General features: G+C 43.1%; 1 protein-coding gene across 2 annotated transcripts in view; it reads left to right on the forward strand.

Moving 5' to 3' along the window:
- The window catches only part of LOC110989786 (dynein axonemal heavy chain 1-like), a 61225-nt gene that overhangs the window by 34056 nt on the left and 4945 nt on the right, over positions 1-22224 (forward strand). For both annotated transcript variants that reach the window (XM_022254415.2, XM_022254422.2), the window contains 26 exons: positions 248-394; positions 1636-1901; positions 2727-2923; positions 3533-3668; positions 3953-4161; positions 4705-4876; positions 6690-6881; positions 7376-7495; positions 7867-8043; positions 8474-8665; positions 10627-10794; positions 11199-11522; positions 11923-12168; positions 12822-12971; positions 13309-13469; positions 13765-13990; positions 14524-14719; positions 15426-15577; positions 16276-16392; positions 16863-17045; positions 17882-18085; positions 18675-18806; positions 19602-19775; positions 20316-20495; positions 21336-21512; positions 22001-22171. In XM_022254415.2, coding sequence (XP_022110107.2) covers positions 248-394; positions 1636-1901; positions 2727-2923; positions 3533-3668; positions 3953-4161; positions 4705-4876; positions 6690-6881; positions 7376-7495; positions 7867-8043; positions 8474-8665; positions 10627-10794; positions 11199-11522; positions 11923-12168; positions 12822-12971; positions 13309-13469; positions 13765-13990; positions 14524-14719; positions 15426-15577; positions 16276-16392; positions 16863-17045; positions 17882-18085; positions 18675-18806; positions 19602-19775; positions 20316-20495; positions 21336-21512; positions 22001-22171 — 4769 coding nt within the window. The remainder of the gene's footprint in view (positions 1-247; positions 395-1635; positions 1902-2726; positions 2924-3532; positions 3669-3952; positions 4162-4704; positions 4877-6689; positions 6882-7375; positions 7496-7866; positions 8044-8473; positions 8666-10626; positions 10795-11198; positions 11523-11922; positions 12169-12821; positions 12972-13308; positions 13470-13764; positions 13991-14523; positions 14720-15425; positions 15578-16275; positions 16393-16862; positions 17046-17881; positions 18086-18674; positions 18807-19601; positions 19776-20315; positions 20496-21335; positions 21513-22000; positions 22172-22224) is intronic.

The raw sequence follows: 22224 nt of genomic DNA on the forward strand, positions 1-22224 counted from the left end.
ATAAGCAATTGTGAATCCAGAACCAATGTTTCATTACGGAGGGCCCCAAATATATGAGAATGTCTTTACATATTTTTGGAAAGAAAGAAAATGAAGTAGCCCCCGTAATTACCTTTCCGTTGTTATTTATGAACAACTAAAAACAAAAGTGCCCCCTTTTTTGAAGGGGGACCTGGTCCCCCATTGCCCTCCCTTCCCATCTGCCCTTGATTGTATTCTAAATGGTACTTTATGGTTTTTCTCACAGCGCAAACTCCGTCAGTGTCTGACCACTGCGCCAAAATCGTGGATACCACCATTAACGTTTACGAGACCATCACCACCCAGCTGCTGCCTACCCCGGCCAAGAGCCACTACACATTCAACCTGAGAGATCTCTCCAAGGTTTTCCAGGGTATGTTTTCTGACGTAGAGCGTTCCAAATCTGTTACAGCGCTGTGCACATCTTGGAACTTTTTTGTTTAACAGTTCACTTTTATTTAAAATTCGACCAGAGAATGCAAAGAATGACAATCTGGTACAAGTGATTATTTCATAATGCTTTGAATAAAGAGGTATCGGAAATGAAATCGTCTTGTTGGAAGTTCTGCATTTTGCACTACGGGTTGTAATTAAAGCTGCATTCCATCTTAAAAGCAGATGTTCATTCTGTCCATTTTCCTGTTTGGAAATCATCCACCGTGTAAGCCATTTGTGACTGACCGGATCCCAAGAATGACTCCCAGGGTATTTTGTCATCAATTTTGTCTTTGGTTCGGCATTTAGGAAGCGCTGACTGAGTGCTTTGTTGGCATGTATTGCTCAGTTTGGCATCCTGACTGCTCCTATTGATTGCCATAGTACAGAATTCCTTTAGAAACCTACCTGCTGTGACTAGAAGCATCCTACTCACTGGCAAAGAAGACACCAGGTGGTGGGAGGGTTTCAATTGAGCTGGTTCCAGTGCTTGGCACACACGTGAAGACTGTACATTCCATGATAAGTTGGTCACACTCTCAGCGCACTCCGCGTCAAGCATTCACGAACTCATGTGCACACCAGTGGGACACTCTGCTGTTTAAAAGCATGCCATCTCTTATCCCTCCCCAAGCGGATAATAATAATGATAACACATTTCTTATATAGCACATCACATAGCACATCTCGATGCGCTTCACAGTAATATTATGAAACTGACTCTTGTGACTTCTGACTAATATCATTAAGTTGCAGAGTTCGTAGCGGACATTAAATTTCGTTGTGGTCATGAAATTCCCGGAAAAGTCATCAAATGTTTGTAGAAAAGTGACTAAAGTCATTACAAGTTATTAAAATTTCATCTTTTACAACTTGCATTTTATAATTGTGTTGAGTTTTTCAAGATTTTGCGTTAACGCGCTGAGCTGAGAATCATGAACAGTTATAACTGTTATGTCAAAGCCCTGCGATGTCACTTCAAAGGAGCATGATGTAATCACAATTGAGTGTGTTGCCAGCGTTGTAGAATTGCGCATATGATGATTATGGAAGTCATTAAAAAGTTTTTGAAAATGGACTAAAAAAGTCATTAAAAGTCTTTGAAGTTTTGGGGTCTTGACACTATGAACCCTGGATTGGGTTGCATTGTCTTTAACCCCACACCCTTCCTTCTCTCAGGCATCCTGATGGCCACGCCTGCCAAGGTGGAAAACCTGAGTAGCCTCCTCCGCCTCTGGTACCACGAGAGCTGCCGCGTCTTCCAGGACCGGCTGGTCAACAAGCAGGACCGGGACTGGTTTGAGTCTCTCCTACGCGACAAGATGACCTCGGTCTTTGGCGCCAAGCCCGAGGAGGTCCTGCCCACCGACAACATCCTATACGGGGACTTCATGGTGGCCAACGTGGACAACAAACAGTATGCTTACATTGAAGACGAAGCTAAGGTAGGCAAATCTCTTCAGGCCCTGTCAGTGGAAAGAAAAACCTACCTGGGCCAATTCATGAAGCCGCCGCGCTGAAAAAGCACTGTTCATTTTGATATTAGGAGATTTGTCCTTCATGGATGTACCAAAATCTGCATCTGCCCAGTGCAAAAAAGTTACATCTTATGAAGGCAATTACTGCTTACCAAATTTATATGCTAAACCCAAATCAGCCGTGAACCAGTTACAGATGGATACATTCCCATGATTTTTTGCTCGGTACCCCGTTCTTGCTGTACAAATCTTTTCTGTGATTAACAGAATTCTGCACTCAATTGATCCGTGAGATGAGCGTTTGTACTTTTTAGCTCCTTGCATATTTCTTGTCCAGTTATTGAGCTCATCAACTTTTAAGCCTCCACAGTGTGCCGATGCGATGGTCCAAAAAATAAGAGGTCATTCGAGAACATAGCACCTGATGTCAAGTGCGCTCAAACAAATTCAGTAAATTTGAACATCAAGGGTCAACCCTGTTAGCCACACTGATCACACTGACCTTGGGCACTTATTGATGTGTTTGAGTAGTTAACGATGTGCTCAAGTGTAACAAGTATAACAGTAGCGCCTAAGTTATAGGAACTGTGACTTTTTTCTACAGTTGCAAGTCTTCAATCAGTTTTAATGCCTGTGAACATAATCGGTGATGGATTTCTCCTACTTATCAATTGGTTCTAGCTCTTCCACTTCCCTGCAGGTGGTGTCTGCTGTGTCTACTCTCCATAAACTTTAATCAGAGCTCACCTGATGACTTCCCTCCTCTCTCCTTCCCACTCCCTCTTGCCTCAGATGATCCAAGTGATGAAGGACTACCTGGAGGACTACAACCAGGTCAACACAGCCCAGATGAAGCTGGTCCTCTTCATGGACGCCACCAAGCACGTCTGTCGCATCAGCCGGATCATCAGACAGCCCCTGGGCAACGCCCTACTGCTTGGCGTGGGAGGGAGCGGACGTCAGAGTCTGACCAGATTGGCTGCTCACATGTACAAGCCTCACTTGTTTTTTTTCTCTCTAGTTTGCTTCTTTTTTTTAAATTCATCCATGCTAGAGGCGGGGTATACTTGAACCTTCCCGTAAACCCCCAATTTGTATAGTGCAACCAAATCCAAAAAGCCACTGATGTTTTAACTTGCACGATAACTGGATTGATAATTAATAACATGTATAAGATCACAAAACATTGCCTAAATCCTTTAAGCTCTCAATGAAAAATACTCTTGATTTCATATCCATCAACGTTTATGTTCAGAAGCTAACCATGTTGGGTTCATCGGTGTCTATACGTATTTTAGCGTGCCTTCTTTTACGACTGTTATAGCTTTAGTATAACAGGACATATAAATTTTGGGGGCATCATACTGACCTTTAATAACCTCCCAAAATACAACACCAAGTTGTGCTTGGTTGTAGCAAACGTGGGTGTGGAGAGTCCAGCCAAGATTACTTGACATTTGTCTGCAGTCTTGATCCACTAATACAGGTACAAGGAAGGTACCATTAGGTTGCAGCTAGTGTTACCTGGGTTCAACATGTCCTCGTAAAAATGTCCTCAAAACATAAATAGTGATATTGTTATTCTCATTTGCGGCCAGGGCGGAGTATGACCTTTTCCAAATTGAGCTGTCCAAGAACTACGGCGTGAACGAGTGGCGGGAAGACCTGAAGAAGGTCATGATGGCCGCCGGGCTGGAGGGAAAGCCAACTGTCTTCCTCTTCTGCGATACCCAGGTAAAGGATTTTTAAAAGTACCAGAATTTGATGCACATTGTAAGAGTTTCGTATGACTTTTACAGGTGTTCAATGTTTTCTCAGTTGTTTCTGTTTATTTTCCCTGCTCACTGGGCCTATAAAAATTCCTTAACCCATCTCAGCTCCCAAAGAAGTATACAGTTTCATGCTGTGAGTTGAACACAGAGGGAAGATAAAACTTTGTGTCTGTACAGCAAAGTAAAATTGCTTGTTCATTCACTTGATTCTTTACAAGAATCCATATTGGGTGTTTTTTGTATTAGATCAAAGCAGAATCTTTCCTGGAGGATATCAACAACATCCTGAACTCTGGCGATGTTCCTAACGTCTACGGCTTTGACGAGTTGGACACCATCTACAATGCCATGAAGCCCATCGTCCAGGATGCGGGCATGCAGGCCACCAAGACCAACCTGTTCTCCGCCTACACCAAGCGGGTCAAACAGAACACGCACACTGTGCTGTGCATGAGGTAGGTCATTCGTAGATCATAGGTCGTAGGTCACGTGGACCTGTCAGTGCAGGTTGTTAGTCGTGGATCTCAAACCCTGCACTTGGGATAGGAGACACTCAGTAGGTGAATTTATTCTCTGATTACATTCCCCCAAGCGAACCAGTGAAGAAATTCCTTCGTTACAGCTTACCCATTTGTTCTAGAAATTCACCAAGACATACTAGATATGTTTTCTTCACCATTTACTCAATCTGCAACCTGTATGCTGTATTTGTATATATATCCATCTGTCTATTTAGATCAATGGTGATGAATGTTTCAAAGAGTAATTTAGAACTAATATAATAATAATATCCTTTAAAGTGTCTTGAAATCCAGTATTTTTTTCCGTTACTTCTTTTCATTTCTTCAGCATTAAAGGTGCAAAGGGATTTCAATTCCTCACCATAAAGCATAAATTTCATATTTTTCATACGTTTGTGCCGGTCATAGTGTGCTACAATCATTTCCCTCCTCTCTGTCTCCTAATTGTCAGTATTCACCCTTCTTCCTGATCCCTAGTCCCATCGGAGAGATCTTCCGTGCCCGCCTGCGACAATTCCCCTCACTGGTCAACTGCTGCACCATAGACTGGTTCAGTGAGTGGCCAGACGAAGCCCTGTGCTCTGTGGCTGAGAGCTTCCTCAATGACATTCCCGACCTGGACGAAGGGGAGGAGATAGTCAATGGACTGGTAAGCAAGTCTACTTTGGTTTTAATCTGGAACCGCTGTTTAATGTTACATATACTTGCTTTTTCTGACAGACAGTGTTGTCTTCAAAAGTTTCACTGCTTTAAAGACTTGTCCTTTTCTTGAACCGTTGACATGGATGTATTTTCTACTTAAGTGTTTTGTTTGGTGTCAGGAAGAAACTTGGATATACAATAGCCTATGAGTGGATTAACGTGTGAACTATTCAGATCAGTTGATGAAACACTCGATTATTTAACCTTGAAAGAAATGTGAGTGGATTAACATGTGAACTATTCAGATCAGTTGATGAAACACTCGATTATTTAACCTTGAAAGAAATGTGAGTGGATGAACATGTGAACTATTCAGATCAGTTGATGAAACACTCGATTATTTAACCTTGAAAGAAATGTGAGTGGATTAACATGTGAACTATTCAGATCAGTTGATGAAACACTCGATTATTTAACCTTGAAAGAAATGTGAGTGGATTAACATGTGAACTATTCAGATCAGTTGATGAAACACTTGATTATTTAACCTTGAAAGAAATGTGAGTGGATTAACATGTGAACTATTCAGATCAGTTGATGAAACACTCGATTATTTAACCTTGAAAGAAATGTGAGTGGATTAACATGTGAACTATTCAGATCAATTGATGAAACACTCGATTATTTAACCTTGAAAGAAATGTGAGTGGATGAACATGTGAACTATTCAGATCAGTTGATGAAACACTCGATTATTTAACCTTGAAAGAAATGTGAGTGGATTAACATGTGAACTATTCAGATCAGTTGATGAAACACTCGATTATTTAACCTTGAAAGAAATGTGAGTGGATTAACATGGAAACTATTCAGATCAATTGATGAAACACTCGATTATTAACCTTGAAAGAAATGTGAGTGGATTAACATGTGAACTATTCAGATCAGTTGATGAAACACTCGATTATTTAACCTTGAAAGAAATGTGAGTGGATTAAAATGTGAACTATTCAGATCAATTGATGAAACACTCGATTATTTAACCTTGAAAGAAATGTGAGTGGATTAACATGTGAACTATTCAGATCAGTTGATGAATCACTCGATTATTTAACCTTGAAAGAAATGTGAGTGGGATTAACATGTGAACTATTCAGATCAAATTGATGAAACACTCGATTATTTAACCTTGAAAGAAATGTGAGTGGATTAACATGTGAACTATTCAGATCAATTGATGAAACACTCGATTATTTAACCTTGAAAGAAATGTGAGTGGATTAACATGGGAACTATTCAGATCAATTGATGAAACACTCAAATTATTTAACCTTGAAAGAAATGTGAGTGGATTAACATGTGAACTATTCAGATCAATTAATGAAACACTTGATTATTTAACCTTGAAAGAAGAGAAATTTTTGCATTCTATTTGTCCGGTGTTTTTAAATCCTATTAATTATACAGGTTGTCGTTTCTCCCCTTGTAGTTTTAATGATGAATATACGTATGATAGGTTTCTATTTTTGGATATTACAAACAACTCCATGGCCCAATATCAGACCTACTCGACATAAAATTATTGTTAAGCAAATTTATGTGCTTTACACAAATCAGTGTGGAAACACTAAGAAGAATATATAAAATACACAACTTTTAGGTCGGTGACCTGTTTCTGCTGTGAAAATAATGTTTTCTGCTTAGAAGATTTCTGTGGGTATCAGCTGCCTGAAATTGGCCCAGGAATCTTATTCAAACAGGAAGAGATAAGAATTCACACACTCTACCACTTTTACCCTCCCCCTTCAACAAACAAACAGGTACAGATGTGCGTGGTGATCCATCAGTCTGTGGCTGTCAAGTCGGCTCTTTTCCTAGCCGAGCTGTCCCGTCACAACTACGTCACCCCAACCAGCTACCTGGAGCTCCTGGGCATCTTCTCCAAGCTGCTCACCCTCAAGAAGATGGAGCTCAAGACAGCCAAGAACAGGACCAAGACAGGTCTGGACAAGGTAGGTCTATTTCTGGTTCTCGTCGATGCATCCTCTGTTTGCTTCACATGGAAAATCCCAGATTTGAAATATAGAATGGAGACAGTGGAAACTGGTCCTTGGTCCTAAAAAGGTGTTTAAAATTTCATTTCAGTCCTTCAATCACAATTTGAAAGAGTACCTGTACCAAAAAGGTGCTGTTCTTGTGGAATCCCGTTCAGTGATCTCTTGGACAAAATGATATCTTTGTGGACATTTATTGGCAACGGGTGATGGGGACGTGGTAGTTTCTTTGTCTTTTGAACATTAAAGGCAGATGACCTAATGTGGGACAGTATATCTGGAGAGTAAAGTGCTCTGTCGAAAAGTAGTCTTTTTGAGACGTGTGGTTGGTGGCACAATGTTTTTTGTATTTTAAATTGTGTTTGATTCCAAATTGGGTATCGATTCGACTATACCCTGGGAACTGCTTTCCGCAACATTCCACAGTACCAATTATTGTGTCCACTCGATAGCTCTTGACGACTGCTGAGGATGTAGCCAGGATGCAGGCAGAGTTGGAGACGATGCAACCCCAGCTGGAGGAGGCATCCAGGGAGACGGTGGTTACCATGGAGAAAATCTCCAAAGATACTGTGAGTCTCTCGTCAGTGGTACATTTTTTAAGTCACAAAAAATATTCAGCAAACAAGCTTGGAGCGGGGAACGGTTTTATAACTGACGAATACCAAAAATATATCTGCACTTCCATTCAGCTGATTTAAAAATCTGCAGAAGACTGTTGTTATTTTAAAGTTGAGATTGTGAAAATTAGGTATCGATGTATTTGTATATTTTTCATGAATATTTATTAAAGTTTGGCCAATAAAACCAAGGAGATTGAGCAAGAGGAGAAGCAGTGGGCAGTGGCCAATACCCGGGCGACCCAGGAAATTACCTGCAGTACTTGATGGGATTGTGAATGTTAATTCTGAATATTTAAATGTTTGTCCTGAATATTCATTAGATTGTAGCCAATGAAACCAAGGAGATTGTGCAGAAGGAGGAGCAGCAGGCTGTGGCCAAGGCCAGAGAGACTCAGGAGATTGCCGACAGCGCTCAGCGAGATCTGAACGAGGCCCTGCCAGCCCTGGATGCTGCCTTGGCCAGTCTGAAGTCACTCAACAGAAATGATGTAGTAGAGGTAAGTTTCCTCATAGAGGAATCCAGTTTGGATACCTGTTGTGTTTAGAGTAATTAAATAAATTGCTTTGCTTCTAAAGACAGTTGTTGACATTGATTTGTCCAAGGTCAAGTCATATTTAGCAGTTTTTATATATTTCTGCAGATGAGGGAATATTAACTTTACTTTTGTACCTCAAGATGGCTCAAGGTTTGGTGACACTGTGTAGATTCAACTCAGGTGGCAAGAATTCCAGAAAACAAACTAACTCCTCAGGAAAGAATGTGATTAGTTGGGAAAAAATGTTTTAAAACAACGGTGATAATACCAGACTCGAGCCTCAAATTGTGTAAAATTTGTAAAACATGTCCACGATGCTGCAAAGCATACACAACTATTTAAGATGCTCTGTTTTCTGTAATTGATTATGAATGGTTTCCTTGTGTTACAGGTGCGTGCTATGCAGCGCCCTCCGGCGGGCGTACGCATGACCGTGGAGGCAGTCTGCATCATGCGTGGCGTCAAACCCAAGAAAGTCGCCGGTGACCAGCCTGGCAAGAAGGTGGACGACTACTGGGAGCCGGGCAAGGCGCTGCTGCAGGACCCGGGCAAGTTCCTGGAGAGCCTGTTCCAGTACGACAAGGTATGGCCTCGGTTGGTCAAACCTAACCCCTGAAACTTTTTCTTTTTTTGGCCAGGATCTTCTCTGAATCCTGTCTCACAAGATCCTCCACTGTGCAGGAAACCAATTATTATTATTGGTTATTTTAAGGGACAAAAATTGTGTTCCAATTTTACATTTAAAATATAAATGAATGTGTATATAAGGCTACGCCGCCTCCTGTGTTGTCGGTTCTAGTATGTGTAAACATTGAGTATCTCTGAATTTGAAGATGCCCATCAGGTAAAGTGCGGACAGATCCATGTTTCAGACACCATTGCCATATCCACTTTCAAGTTCAACATAAGGGATCCAAATTCATCCATCTTCTTGTTGAGTGACCGAAGGTTGCACATAAATACCGAGGGTAGCCCTGTTGGTGTATTAGCACCATCCTTAGTGCCATTTTGTGAGGCCTAATTATTTTGTCTGCGCACAAACCAGATTAGAACAACACACTGTGAATTGAGTCGTTTTTTTCAGGAATAAATGGATTTCTCCGTGTAATTCTGCTAGGTAGTTTTCCGTTTTTACAACGTCCTGTTCCACATCCACGCTTTATGTTTGCTGTTGTTCAAATCACAGAGTTTTCTCCTTGTGTCAAAATTTACAGGTTTCGTATTGCCTGTTGTTACTGATGCAGTTCTCGCTATGGACAAGAAGACGTCCTTAGAGTATTTTTATAAGCCCCATTTTGACTATAAGACACAGTCATGAGAGTGCTTAATAAAACACTAATAAAGTAGAGGGTGCTTTCAATTGGTTGATACCAAATAGTCAGTATGTGGCTGAAGATTGCAACGTTAACTGAATAACTGAGTCACAAAAATCTTATTTCATTCTCAAAATAAAAACTCACAGACAATCCAGTGGAAGCTACGTTGGTCTGGATGTTTGTATACCACTAATACTTTGAAGGCTGCGCTAAAAGGTTGAATTTAAGACAATTTATACCGATGTACAACATAGATTAAATTCATTACTGGGCACCTGTCTTGGGGGCCCTCAACTTTATGAGTTGAGGCACATCGACCAATGGCACGTCCCGGTATTTCCACCTTTTGTTGGCCATCAAGTCCCCTTGGGATTGTTAGGACTGAGCTGTATCTTCTTCAATCCTGCAGAATCTTGTAAATCTAGTGGATTTTGAAGGATATGGGAGGGACAGGTGTCAGGTATTGATTCTGTTCTATCCACTTTATGTTAAAGGCCAACCTCAGGTTTGAAGCTGTTGATCAAAAGGTCTGTAAGCTCCTTACCCAGCATGGCAGATAGGACTTCAAATATCTTTTAACCCCTTAACGCCGGGATTCTTTTGACTGCGACTGCTAAGCTGCGGTATGCCCAGTATGCAAAGCCTTGTCTAGCAGCAGACCCACATTGAAACTGCAGGTGCATGGTGAATAGAATGTATGTGTGGTATGCACTGATCCTCACACAAACCCGTGGCTGTCAACGGCTCTTGAGTGAAGGGGTGAAGTTATGGATGCTCCCAGGAATTGCCACATCAAATTCAGTTTTCTGTTAGTAGATGCTTTTAGAAGAGGCTTTTAAACAGATGAAGCTGTATACAGACAGAATTTGTTCAGAGGGTTCCTCATAAGTTGGAGCACTTTCTGATTGGGCACCTTCACTCTTCCCAATTAATACAAAATAGGTACGCCAAGTGTTCCAATTGGGCATACATTCTGAGTTGGGAACAGATTAATTTTCCCCTCTTGCAGCAGTTACCAACTTACACTGCATGGTATTTTGCATTTCAGTTCCTAATCGGGTAGAAAGTTGTGAAACATTCTCTTGTTGATTCTGTTTTCATTGTAGAGTGTATGCATTGGTCTGTTTGTGCAACTGTAAATATGTTTAGGTTTTCCCAGGCAAATTGTCTATGGCTGTGCACCTTCCTAATCCTGTGACTTCACCTCCTATTACCTCGTCTTTCTCAGGACAACATTCCCGATGTGGTCATCAACAAGATCCAGCCGTTTATCGACAACGAGGAGTTCCAGCCAGCTGCCATCGCCAAGGCCTCTAAAGCTTGCACCTCCATCTGCCAATGGGTGCGAGCTATGCACAAGTACCACTTTGTGGCAAAGGGAGTCGCTCCAAAGAGAGTGAGTTTCTTTTCTCTTTTATTATTTTTTTCCTCCAGGAATTGAGAGGTGGTACTTGCTTTGCGTGCCTAAATTTATATGTTTATTTGCTCTGAGGTGGTCATCATTTCTGAAATTCTTTGCTTCAGCACTAAAGGGTCCCTATGGCAGTCACATGATTTTGGCAGTTATTTTCAGGGCCTTATTCTGAGCTTGAAAGAAATATTTAATTGAAACAGAGAATGTTTTAGACTATGTTATTTATGTAATTAGTTTTTTGGGGGGCCGTATACTTAAATTGCACCAAATCGTTTTGCCCAATTTCATGTTTAAAGCAGTATTTTTCAATCAACACCTTTTAATGCAATTTTTCTGCGAGGGTTTTATGGCACTGACATGACAAACTATTCTTGTGTGCAATTCAGGAACGCTTACGCATTGCCACGGAGGACCTGGCGGTGACCCAGCGCCAGCTGGACGAGGCCAAGGCCAAGCTGCGGGAGGTGGAGGAAGGCATTGCCACCCTGCAGGCCAAGTATGAAGACTGCATCGAGAGGAAGGAGGAGCTGGAGAACAAGTGCTCGCTGTGCGAGGCCCGGCTGGGCCGGGCTGACAAGCTGATCGGCGGCCTGGCCGACGAGAAAGGCCGCTGGCAGGAGTCGGTCAACCAGCTGGACTCGGTCATCAAGAGCATCGTTGGGGACGTGCTGGTGTCGGCAGGATACGTGGCCTACTTGGGGCCATTCACGGCAAGTTTTAAATAGGGGACATTGCTGATCTTGAGAGCTCTTGACCACTTAAAAGTCCTCAGGGAGCCACTGTAGATAAACAGCTACATAAATAAACAGAAAAAACAAAGTCCAAATGAAACATGCATGATCAAAATAATGTTATGATTTGACATATTATATTAAACATGCAATAAGAGAGTCATAATTGCTGAACTGTTTGTCCGAAGTATATGTGTGGAAGAAGAAATATATTTAAGGACTTCCAGGCGATGTGAGTTTTATTAGATGGCAATGGTGATTAAGTAACGAAGGGTTAGTGTCATTGGTGATATCTCGATTGACATTGTGTGCCCTCTTTATTTTCCTTGGTATTTTTCAATTCTCTATAAGTTTCCCACTGTTTCCTGTTCCACACCAGGGTGAGTATCGTGCCTCCCTCTGCAGTGAATGGGTCAAGACGTTCCCTGAGTGGAAAGTGCCGCACACCGCCGAGCCCTCCTTCATCAATTGCTTCGGCGACCCGGTCAAGATCAGAACCTGGCAGATAGCCGGCCTGCCCAGGGACAATCTGTCCATTGAGAACGGCGTCATCGTGCAGTTCTCGCAGCGCTGGCCGCTCTTCATCGATCCCCAGGGACAGGCTAACAAGTGGATCAAGACCTTTGTGAGTGCACACGCTGATTTGACACAAATTGTACCCTCCTATGAGGAAACCATGGAATAGAGGGTGATGACATTTCATTGTGATTTCTTCCCACGCATTTGGACGTCACTTGTGCATGCTGTGCATCCTTGTATGCGGATTGGCTTCAAAGTGGCATGCACAAGGTCGTTTCTCAAGTAAATTGCTCCATTTCTCTCATTAAGGAAGGGTGCCCAAAAATCCTGACAATTGTCACATGCAAGCTCACACAAGGCCCTTATAAATCCCACCCCTAGCATATCTTACCCTTTACTCCGAGCTGAAGAAATGGGTTTGGTGCGCTGCATCACAAAAACAGCTCCACAGCCAAATTTTGTGATGTTGCTTTAATAGTGTAAGCAGAGATTTCTTGCTAACTATGGTCGAAAATTCTGCCTTGACTTTGAACACATTCATGTATGTTATCTCTATTAAAGACTAAGCAGAGAATTTATGCAAGTGTAGCAAACGGCCATTGATGAAGGTTAGAATAGAGTTGTATGGTTAGCAGAGTCATTAAATTAGACACTGGGAGCTACTCTTGCCAGGAGCCAACTTGAGAGTTACTGATCTTTGTCAAGAATAGAAACTAGTTGTCACTCTTATTTTGGTGCATTGCTTATTTTGTTTAACAGGAGAAAGACAACGGCCTCGATGTGGTCAAGCTCACCGACCGCGACTTCCTGCGTAGCCTGGAGAACGCCGTACGTTTTGGCAAACCGTGCCTGCTGGAGAATGTAGCTGAAGAACTAGATCCAGCCCTGGAACCAATCCTATTGAAACAGGTCAGACAAAGAATAGGGTAACTTTAAAAACGAAATCATTCCAAAAGAATCGACAGAAGTAACATGTTGACTTACAAAGAATGTGCGTCAAGGAACAGATATATTGATTTGAGTACTGTGTATGTGGTGTAAAGTGTGATTTTCTGAGCTGAGAGTGTTTCCCAGAAATTCATTGACTGGTGATGAGACATTTTGAAACTTTTCCAGAAATGACCTTATCAATTCCAATAACCCTCTCCAAAACAGTTGGTCTGGAACCACGCCTACTGAACAGACGCAAGCATACAATGGAAAATGAAAGAGCTTTAAATGAACTGTTCAACTTTTTTCCCCACAGACATTCAAGCAGCAGGGCAGCACTGTCATCAAGCTGGGTGATGCCGTCATCCCTTACCACGAGGACTTCAAGTTCTACATCACCACCAAGTTGCCCAACCCCCACTATACCCCAGAGGTGTCCACCAAGGTCACCCTGGTCAACTTCACCCTCTCGCCAAGGTAAAAGCATGTCACACACTGTTCGCTAAAAATCTAAAACTCGAAATGCAGTGCTTCAGCGTCACTATTTATAATTTTCAGTGTTACGTCGCTATCAAAGTTAAGCAAACTTTTTCTGACCTAAGTATGCCTTTTGCTGCGCTTACTGCTTATGGTCTTCATGAAGAAAGCAGAGCCTATGTGAGCATACATTCGTTTGTTAAGCAGTTCCATGAAATTGGGCCCTGTTTGGCAGCTTGGTTTCATTCAAATCTACTACAGCGGCAACCGAAAATTTCTTTTTTCTTTTCCCAAGTGGCCTTGAGGATCAGTTGTTGGCCCGTGTGGTTGCCGAGGAGAGACCAGACCTCGAGGAGGCCAAGAACCAGCTGATCGTCAGCAATGCCAAGATGAAGCAGGAGCTCAAGGAGATCGAGGACAAGATCCTGGAGAGGCTGAGCTCCTCCGAGGGGAACCCCGTGGATGATGTAGACCTCATCAAGACACTGGAGGCCTCCAAGATCAAATCCCATGAGATCCAGGTAACTTGCCAGGGATAGTGAGTGGTCTGGAAATACTTGACCCTTAAGCCTTACCAGAATTACTCGGCTGCGGCTTGAAGCAGTGTATGCGTTTATGGAATAGGTGTGCAGCCACAAGATGTCAGTCTTGAGGCATAGCCTAATAATTCGGACACAGCTTTGGGTTGGGTTGTCAGCTTTCTCCCACTGTAAAAGCTAGATCTTCACCTGAGAATTGGGCACCAGAACATACATTCCACTCGCAATTCTTAGTGATTGCAGTGACCTTAGGGCCACCAAACCAGGGGCAATGTGCTGGAGCTATCTAAGGAGGGAAATTTGCTAAACAGAAAATATTTGCTCAGCAAAAGCTGTTCACCGGCCAAACTGTCCGAAGCTGTTTATTCACCTATTTTTGTTTTTGTGTTTTGCTCGGCACTTTGACGTGTAAAGCAGTTTTTATCTTAAGCAGCTTTGAGAGATTGAACGTCTCAGCACTATCTAATTATTAAACCTCTTATCAACCTCTTTCCCCTTTGTCCGTATTTTCTCAGGCCAAAGTCATTGTCGCCGAGAAGACGGAGCGAGAGATCGACGAGACCCGGTCCCAGTACATCCCGGTGGCAGTCCGCACCCAGCTGCTGTTCTTCTGTACCACCGACCTGGCCAACGTGGACCCCATGTACCAATACTCCCTGGAGTGGTTTGTCAGGATCTTCCTAGCTGGGATAGCCAACTCCGAGAGAGCTGGTAAATACAAGCTCAGTTTCATCTCGCGCATTTTTCCGTGGATGTGACATCAAGTTTTGAGCCTGGTGAATGAAATTTCTGGTGATAGAACAGCTAAATAGGGTTGCTGGGCTGTGAATACAGAAATGATGCTGTACAGCCTGCGAAATGTTGGGGCTGGTCGCAATCTGGATCTAAGTATGTCCTTTTTTTTTTTTAATCTGAATCAGTCCATTCATTCACCGTCGTAAGACTCTGAAGAGCTTTTAGAATCTGAATCGAGGAGTCAACCCTTGGTGGTGTATTTAGGCAGGATCTTTATCTTCAGTGTCCAGAAATCTTTTATTTTTCATTTGGATAAAGCTTGAGTAAAGCTTGCTTGATGCCGTTTCTGTCTGTCTGTGCTCAAGATGTCTTTGAAGTTGTGCGCGACACCCTGGTATGAAATTATGCATTTATGAAAAAAAATAGTCCTCTGCACTCATGCAGTATCTGCAATAATATGCAACTTGTGAAATGTTTGTTATATGTATAAACTAATCCGATTAGACACGGCACTCACAGGCACATTCTTCAGCTTGACACGTGCGTGCCTTTGGCAAATCACGACACCCTATTGGTCGAAGAGGCATGTAACGCGCTCGCACCACCTGTCCACGAGCGTTGTGCCACCGTAGTAATGGCTTCTAATCCTGGTGATCCAATTACACCATATGTGTGTCTGCAGACCACCTGCCTCAGAGGATCCTCAACATCAACGAGTACTTCACCTTCAGTCTCTACAGCAACGTCTGCCGCAGCTTGTTTGAGAAGCACAAGCTGATGTTTGCCTTCCTGCTGTGCGTACGTATCATGCAGAACGACGGCAAGATCAATATGGTGAGTCTGTCGCTTGCCGCTCAGTTTCAGACGTTAGAGGGGCGAGTTTTGCAGCTACCCGTCGTTAAACCTTCCTTTTTTTTACTGGTATTTCTTTCGGTGTCATTAAGCAACAGAATGGAAATAGCAAAAATGGAGTGAATTGAACTGAAAACTTCAACTACTTAATCCCCCGTTTCCTGTTGGTTGAGTCTGAATGATGTAAATATTCATTGTGTTGAGTCTGTAAAGTGTGGTTTTTGCCTCTACAATAGTATTTGTTACATTGCTCCCATTCAGTGTAGATTACCTTCCATCAAAATGATTACAAGTTCTTATCTGTTCTAGGCCTGTTGTCGTCCTTGCTGTCTTCCCCTTTCACTCCAAGAAATGAAAATAGAAACTATAAGTCTTTGTAACTGAAGTAATCTTTTTTTACCTCCACAACTTTAAAAGTCATTAAGTCCGTACACCTTTTAACCTTCCACAGGTCAAGAAGAAAATTAGTTGAAAAATTGCAACGTGTTAAGCTTGACTGACATTTTTGCTGGTGTTCGAGGTCAATTGATGGCATACATTGAATCTCTTTAATATGTAATATCCAAATAGGGCCTAGGTATTGCGTGGTTTCCCATCGGGGTATCCTCTGTTCTGGGTTCCTGTCTCTTACTGAGAAAGGACAAAGAGTTACATTGGTCTCTGTTGAATTTCGCCCACAGGACGAGTGGCGTTTCCTGTTATCCGGCGGCACCACGATCCCTAAGGAGTTGCCCAACCCAGCCCCGAGCTGGCTGTCCGACAGGGCCTGGGGAGAGATCCTGTCACTGGCTGCTCTGGTGAGTAGAAGACAGCTTGTGAGTTCATACTTTGGCCAGCCAGTCATGGTGTCTCTGTAATCCAGAGCAGTTGTAAGAGGAATAAAGCTGTGTGGATTCCATTATTGCAACTGAAGAGAGAAGCTTAAAGAATTACAGCCGGTGGTGAAAGCACGAAGCGTGGGGGTTTTACTCGAAGTACATTTCTCGTTTGGAGGATGCCTTCGTTGAAAATTAAAACTTCATCTTTTTTCAGGTGTCACTTTGTGTCTTCACACAGCTCCGAGGCTCTGTCATGAAGCAAAACATTCCACCTACGATAGTGCATGCACGAAGTTGCAGTACTCTTCTTGAGTATATTAAGCCACACACCCATCATGTACAGGTCTAGCGTAGGGTCTATCCTCACAGAGTGATCTGGTCCTCCGACAGACCCACTCCATTTCTGAATTCTGATCTGCCGCTATCTTCCCTCCCCTTGTCCCATGTAGCCCAAGTTTGCCACCTTCGCCGAGTCCTTCTCCAGTTACCTGGATGGCTTCCAGCACATCTTTGATAGCATTGATCCGCATCGGGAGGACCTCCCCGGGGAGTGGCAGACTGACTTGGACGACTTCCAGAAAATCCTGGTCCTGAAGTGTATCCGTGCCGACAAAGTCACCAACGCCATGCAGGTAAAAGAGGAGAACTGACCCAGGGCCTGTTTGTTTCACATGAATCCCGATTGCAATCAGTGATTCATCATTGGTTCACTGACACCAAAAGCTGCCTAACGGGATCACTGATCGAGATCTAGATCCCTGTGAAACAGACAAGCTCATAGAAGATCCATAAGGTGAGACTGCTCTGAGTGGGGAAAACAGAGCGTGTATTTTTACACGGGAATGACGGTGAGAACTCACTGTGTGAGCCCGCATGAGTTACGAGTGTTTGGCAAGGGGCGTGCTGAGTATGCACCACCAGTGGGAATGTATGGTCTTCGAGTGTGCTGGGTGTGTGCAAGAACTCATTTGAAAAACTTCTCACCCGCCTGTCTCTCCTTTGCCAGTGAGAGTGCACTTCGATGCAGGGCAGAAAAGGTCTGAGGTGCAGTTTCAGCACTGGGCATGACCTGTTGCAATTTTTATGCTCTGGTTGGAACACTGTACACACCTAATTCAGAAAAATTGGTGTTTTTAACATACTATTAAATTTTGATTTTTTTTTAATCTCAACATTTCCTTCTTTTGTCCTCACAATTGAAGCACCACCATGATACAATTCATTGAGTGATAGATGCTGTAAGATACTGTTTGCTTTATAAATGCTGTGATTATTTTCCTCAAAATTTCAATGTTTTCCCATTTTTTCTACAAAAAATTCTGAATATTTTTGTGTTTTCCAAAAAATGTAACCAACTTTGATAAATTCTAAAGTCGGGGGGGGTCTGTAAAAGAAATGCACACATTCATCCTCCTCCTGGCGTTCAGTTCTGAGAGATGCTTTCCCCTTGTTACATTTTGTTTCCCAGGACTTTGTTGCCACCCACCTCGGCCAGCGATTCATCGAGCCCCAGACAGCTGACTTGGCTGTGGCCTTCAAGGAGTCCTCGCCGACCTCCCCTCTGGTCTTTGTCTTGTCCCAGGGTACCGACCCAGCTGCCGACCTCTACAAGTTTGCCGAGGAGATGAGGTTCTCCAAGAAGCTGTCCTCAATCTCCTTGGGCCAGGGACAGGTGAGGACGGATGTGATAAGATGTCTTTAAAAACAAGCTAGCCGAAACTCTCAAGTTTTTCTTGGGGGGGGTAGGGGCCTAGGTAGGTAGGTGGGCGAAATTTCCTGACTGGCTATGACAAAGTGAAAGCATCTTGGGCCAACCTCATCATATTTACTGTCTTTGCATGTCACTGTCGTCCATAAAGGTGCTGAATTCTGTTTGATTACAAAGAAGTAAACATGTGAAAGATTCTTTTACAATTTTGTCATGGTTGTCTGGAAAAGTTACATGGTTGAGAGTTTACTGAAAGTGTTTAATTACAAGTTTAAGACTGTGTCAGTTCTTGACACATATGTGCTCTTTTGTTATAGCGGATTAGCAATAACATCTGCTTTATTTACATGAGTCGGAAAATTGAGTGTTAAAATAGAGTAGACGTTCTCATTAATCAAGTGATTGCCAGGAACAGGTGAGATCTGAAAAATAGTAATTGAGCACTCTAAAGGCCAAGTGTATGGAGACTTTCACTGAACCACAGCGGTATTGTAGATATTGGCCCTGTTCCATTTCTACTGCATTTGTTTGTTGGTCTCCTGATCTATCCCAGGGTCCTCGTGCCGAGGCAATGATGAGGAGTGCCATGGACAGGGGCAAGTGGGTCTTCTTCCAGAACTGCCATCTCTCCCCCAGCTGGATGCCCTCGCTGGAGAGACTCATCGAAAACATCGACCCTGACAAGGTGAGCACTGCTCCTCCCCGTCCTGTCGATGAGTCAGCGAATGGGCTGATTTTATCAAAAAGAGTACCCCCTTTTTGCCCCACAAGATGGCAAACACCTTGTAATGACACCTGTAATTAAGTTGACAGAGCACCCATATGATGATGACAGGTGCATAGCAAGGGTGTTCTCCATGCTGATGGTAGCAACAGTAATTATACATGGTTATGTTCAGTATTCAGATTGCTGGTACATTAATTTTCATACACAGTAGCATGGGACTTGCTAGTTATATTTTCATTCTAATGGAATCTGGAATGCTAATAAGTACCAGTGTGCCAGTTGGCCCTGCTTTTTTCTCTTGCCAATGTGAAATTTTCAAATTGAGCACTCTATTTGAGATTGCTCGCTATGCCATTACTAGTTGCCTCAGAAACCACACATGTCCATTTTGGTGGGAAATAGAAGGAATTTTGATTCCTAGTTTCAGTCTAGGCATCTGTAGGAAAGTGGTTGAAGAATATTCAGCTTTATAAACAAAGCCATTATTGAATGTTGTGAGGTAGGCACATTGGAATGATATGACAGTTTTCTTTTACCCGGACTGAAGACTTCTGTACGAATAATCAGTTCCTTGTAGGTTTTAGTCAGATCGAGTTGTTGTGTCGCAGAAATTCCTGCTGACATTTCCTACTTTTTCCAGTCATACAAACCGAGACTCAGCTGAGAGTTTTACTTCAGGCAGTTTTGACAGCTAGAGATAAAAAGGCAAATTATGTTAAATCAGAAGCGAAACGTGTCATCTCTTGTCCTCAGGTCCATCGTGACTTCCGCCTCTGGCTGACTAGTATGCCCAGCCCCAAGTTCCCCGTGGCCATTCTCCAGAATAGCTCCAAGATGACCATCGAGCCACCCCGGGGCATCAAAGCCAACCTCATGCAGTCCTACATCAGCCTGAACGATGACTTCCTCAATTCCTGCACAGGCAAGGTTGGTACCTCCAAAGGATGCTCTCTCGGCCAGCAAAAATGAACGAACCAAAGTGCTCTCCTTTTTCAGGAAATTGGTTTTGTTGAAAACTACGATTCATGGGAAATACACATGGCTTGGAAACGTTGCCAATTTCATCACTACTTTCACTATTACAATCCTCATTGTTTAAGATAATCTACCGATGAGATACTGAGAGACAGTAGAAATGTAAGAGGGAAGTTTTTCACAAGAAACAAATCAAACATTCAAACCTTTTGCTACTTACCAGAATATCTGCTGTGTAGTGCTGAAATAAGGTTTCAGACCATTTGCAGAGCAAGGAGAGAGATTCAGCTTAAATTACAACTAAAGGAAACCAGTTTGATAGTGTGAACAAGAAAGTGAGCGAAACTGAAGCTATCTCTGGCAGCCTATTCTGATCTGTTGTCATTTTTTGAAATTTAACATGACAGTTTACCGTAAAATTACAGAAATGCTCAGAGCCTGGTGACCCGTTTGTTCCATGAATCTCTCCTTGTTCACACCCCTGACCCCTAGACTCACGAATTCAAGAGCCTGATGTTGTCCCTGGCTCTCTTCCACGGCGTGGTCTTGGAGAGGCGCAAGTTTGGGCCCCTGGGCTTCAACATCCCCTATGAGTTCACCACGGGCGACCTGCGCATCTGCATCAGCCAGCTGAAGATGTTCCTGATGGAGTATGACGAGATACCCTTCAAGGTATGGTGTCCTGGGCCCAATTTCATGGCGCTGCTTACGCCAAGCTAAAAGTCGGTGCTTACTGCAGCAGAAAATTCTGTGCTTACGTATTTCACGAGTTAGCACCACCAGACCAGAATTTTGGCCTGTGCGCGTGCGCACATTCCATAACTAAGGATTCTGCGCTTGAAAGGTTAGTGCAGAATTTTTCTGCTTGTGTGGTTAGCACAGAATGGAGATCATAAGCGCGGAATTCTGCGGTAAGCAGCGCCATGAAATTGGGCCCTAGGAATCCAAGTCAGGCCTGTAGCTGCGAATGACGTTGTGCCCATGGATTGAGCAAATAATCTTTCTGTATGAAAAACCTCATTGAAGCCAAATTCTAGCAGAACTGTTCATTTTTCTGATTTTGTTGTTGTTTAGTTATGTATTCATCTGTCATTTCTCATTGGAAGTTAACAGCAATGGATTTGCAGGAGACACTCTCTGATTACATTGGAAGACCTTTTGGGGGTCCTTTTTCCTCCTAAGAGTCTCGGATCTAGTCTCTTTGACGCAAGGAAATAATGAAGAATGTGCCATTAAAGAATTATCTACTTAATATTCGGAAGTAAAAGGCATCAAACTGGCTGTTATTAGGATTTTTGAAGTAGTTGTTCTTTTGTTGAAATCGGTCACATGTGAGCATGGCCTTTGTTGGCTACTCATCAACCTTTTCACAGAGCTTGGCTTTGTGCAGCCTCGTCAATTGCCAATTTGGACGCACACGAACATGTCTACATTCCCAGCCTCATTTTTACTTTTTCATTTAGTCAAGTAGTTGGGATTCTAAAGCACAGCCATTCGCTTGGTTTTCCTCAGGTGCTGACGTACACAGCAGGCCACATCAACTACGGCGGTCGGGTGACCGACGACCGCGATCGTCGCTGTCTCATGAACATCCTGAACGACTTCTACAACAAGGTGGTGCTGGAAGAGGAGCACAGCTACTCGGTATCAGGGATCTACCGACAAATCCCGACGGCCATGGACCACAACGTAAGTACCCTGGACCCACTGTCATAGAGCAGCTAGGATGAAAAATGTTGCTTGCCTATAAAAGTAACTGCTCAGCTAAAGGCAGAGAACTGGTCAGTAGGAACATGTTAAAGCACGTAGCCATCTGGCTGGGTTACTTGTTTCTGCGTAGCAGGTGTTTCTTATGCGTAAGGTGTTGTGTTATCTGCTGATCTTAGTCTAGAGTAAGCCCATGAATACTGCCTTGCATTCACCAAACTCAACAGACATGATGTGAATAATGTGATGTACCAGATGGGCTCATGAACAAATGTTACAAGAAGCTATTGCACTGTATGTAATGCTTGGCAGCATTCCTTACTAGATTTACACAACCATTCCTCTTGAGATACTGGATAAAAGATAGTAGAAGGTTTTTGGCTTGGTGCCCAAGGACTGAAACCAAGTTATAAATCACAGTTGTGAATATCCACTGTTTGATGTTGACGCCGCAATTGTCTCAACCTTAGGGGTACATGTCCTACATCAAGAGCCTTCCTATCAACGACACACCGGAGATCTTTGGTCTCCACGACAATGCCAACATCACGTTCGCCCAGAATGAGACCTTCTCGACCCTGTCCTGCATCCTTCTCCTGCAGCCCAAGACAGCCACGGGGGCCGGGCGGTCCCGTGAAGAGGTTTGTCAAATTATTTTGTGGTGTTTTCCAGTTTGAATGACATAAAAAATTTT

The sequence above is a fragment of the Acanthaster planci genome, linkage group LG03, assembly GCF_054643075.1.
Source record: "Acanthaster planci isolate LZ-2023a linkage group LG03, COTS_SCS, whole genome shotgun sequence".
Lineage (NCBI taxonomy): Eukaryota > Metazoa > Echinodermata > Asteroidea > Valvatida > Acanthasteridae > Acanthaster > Acanthaster planci.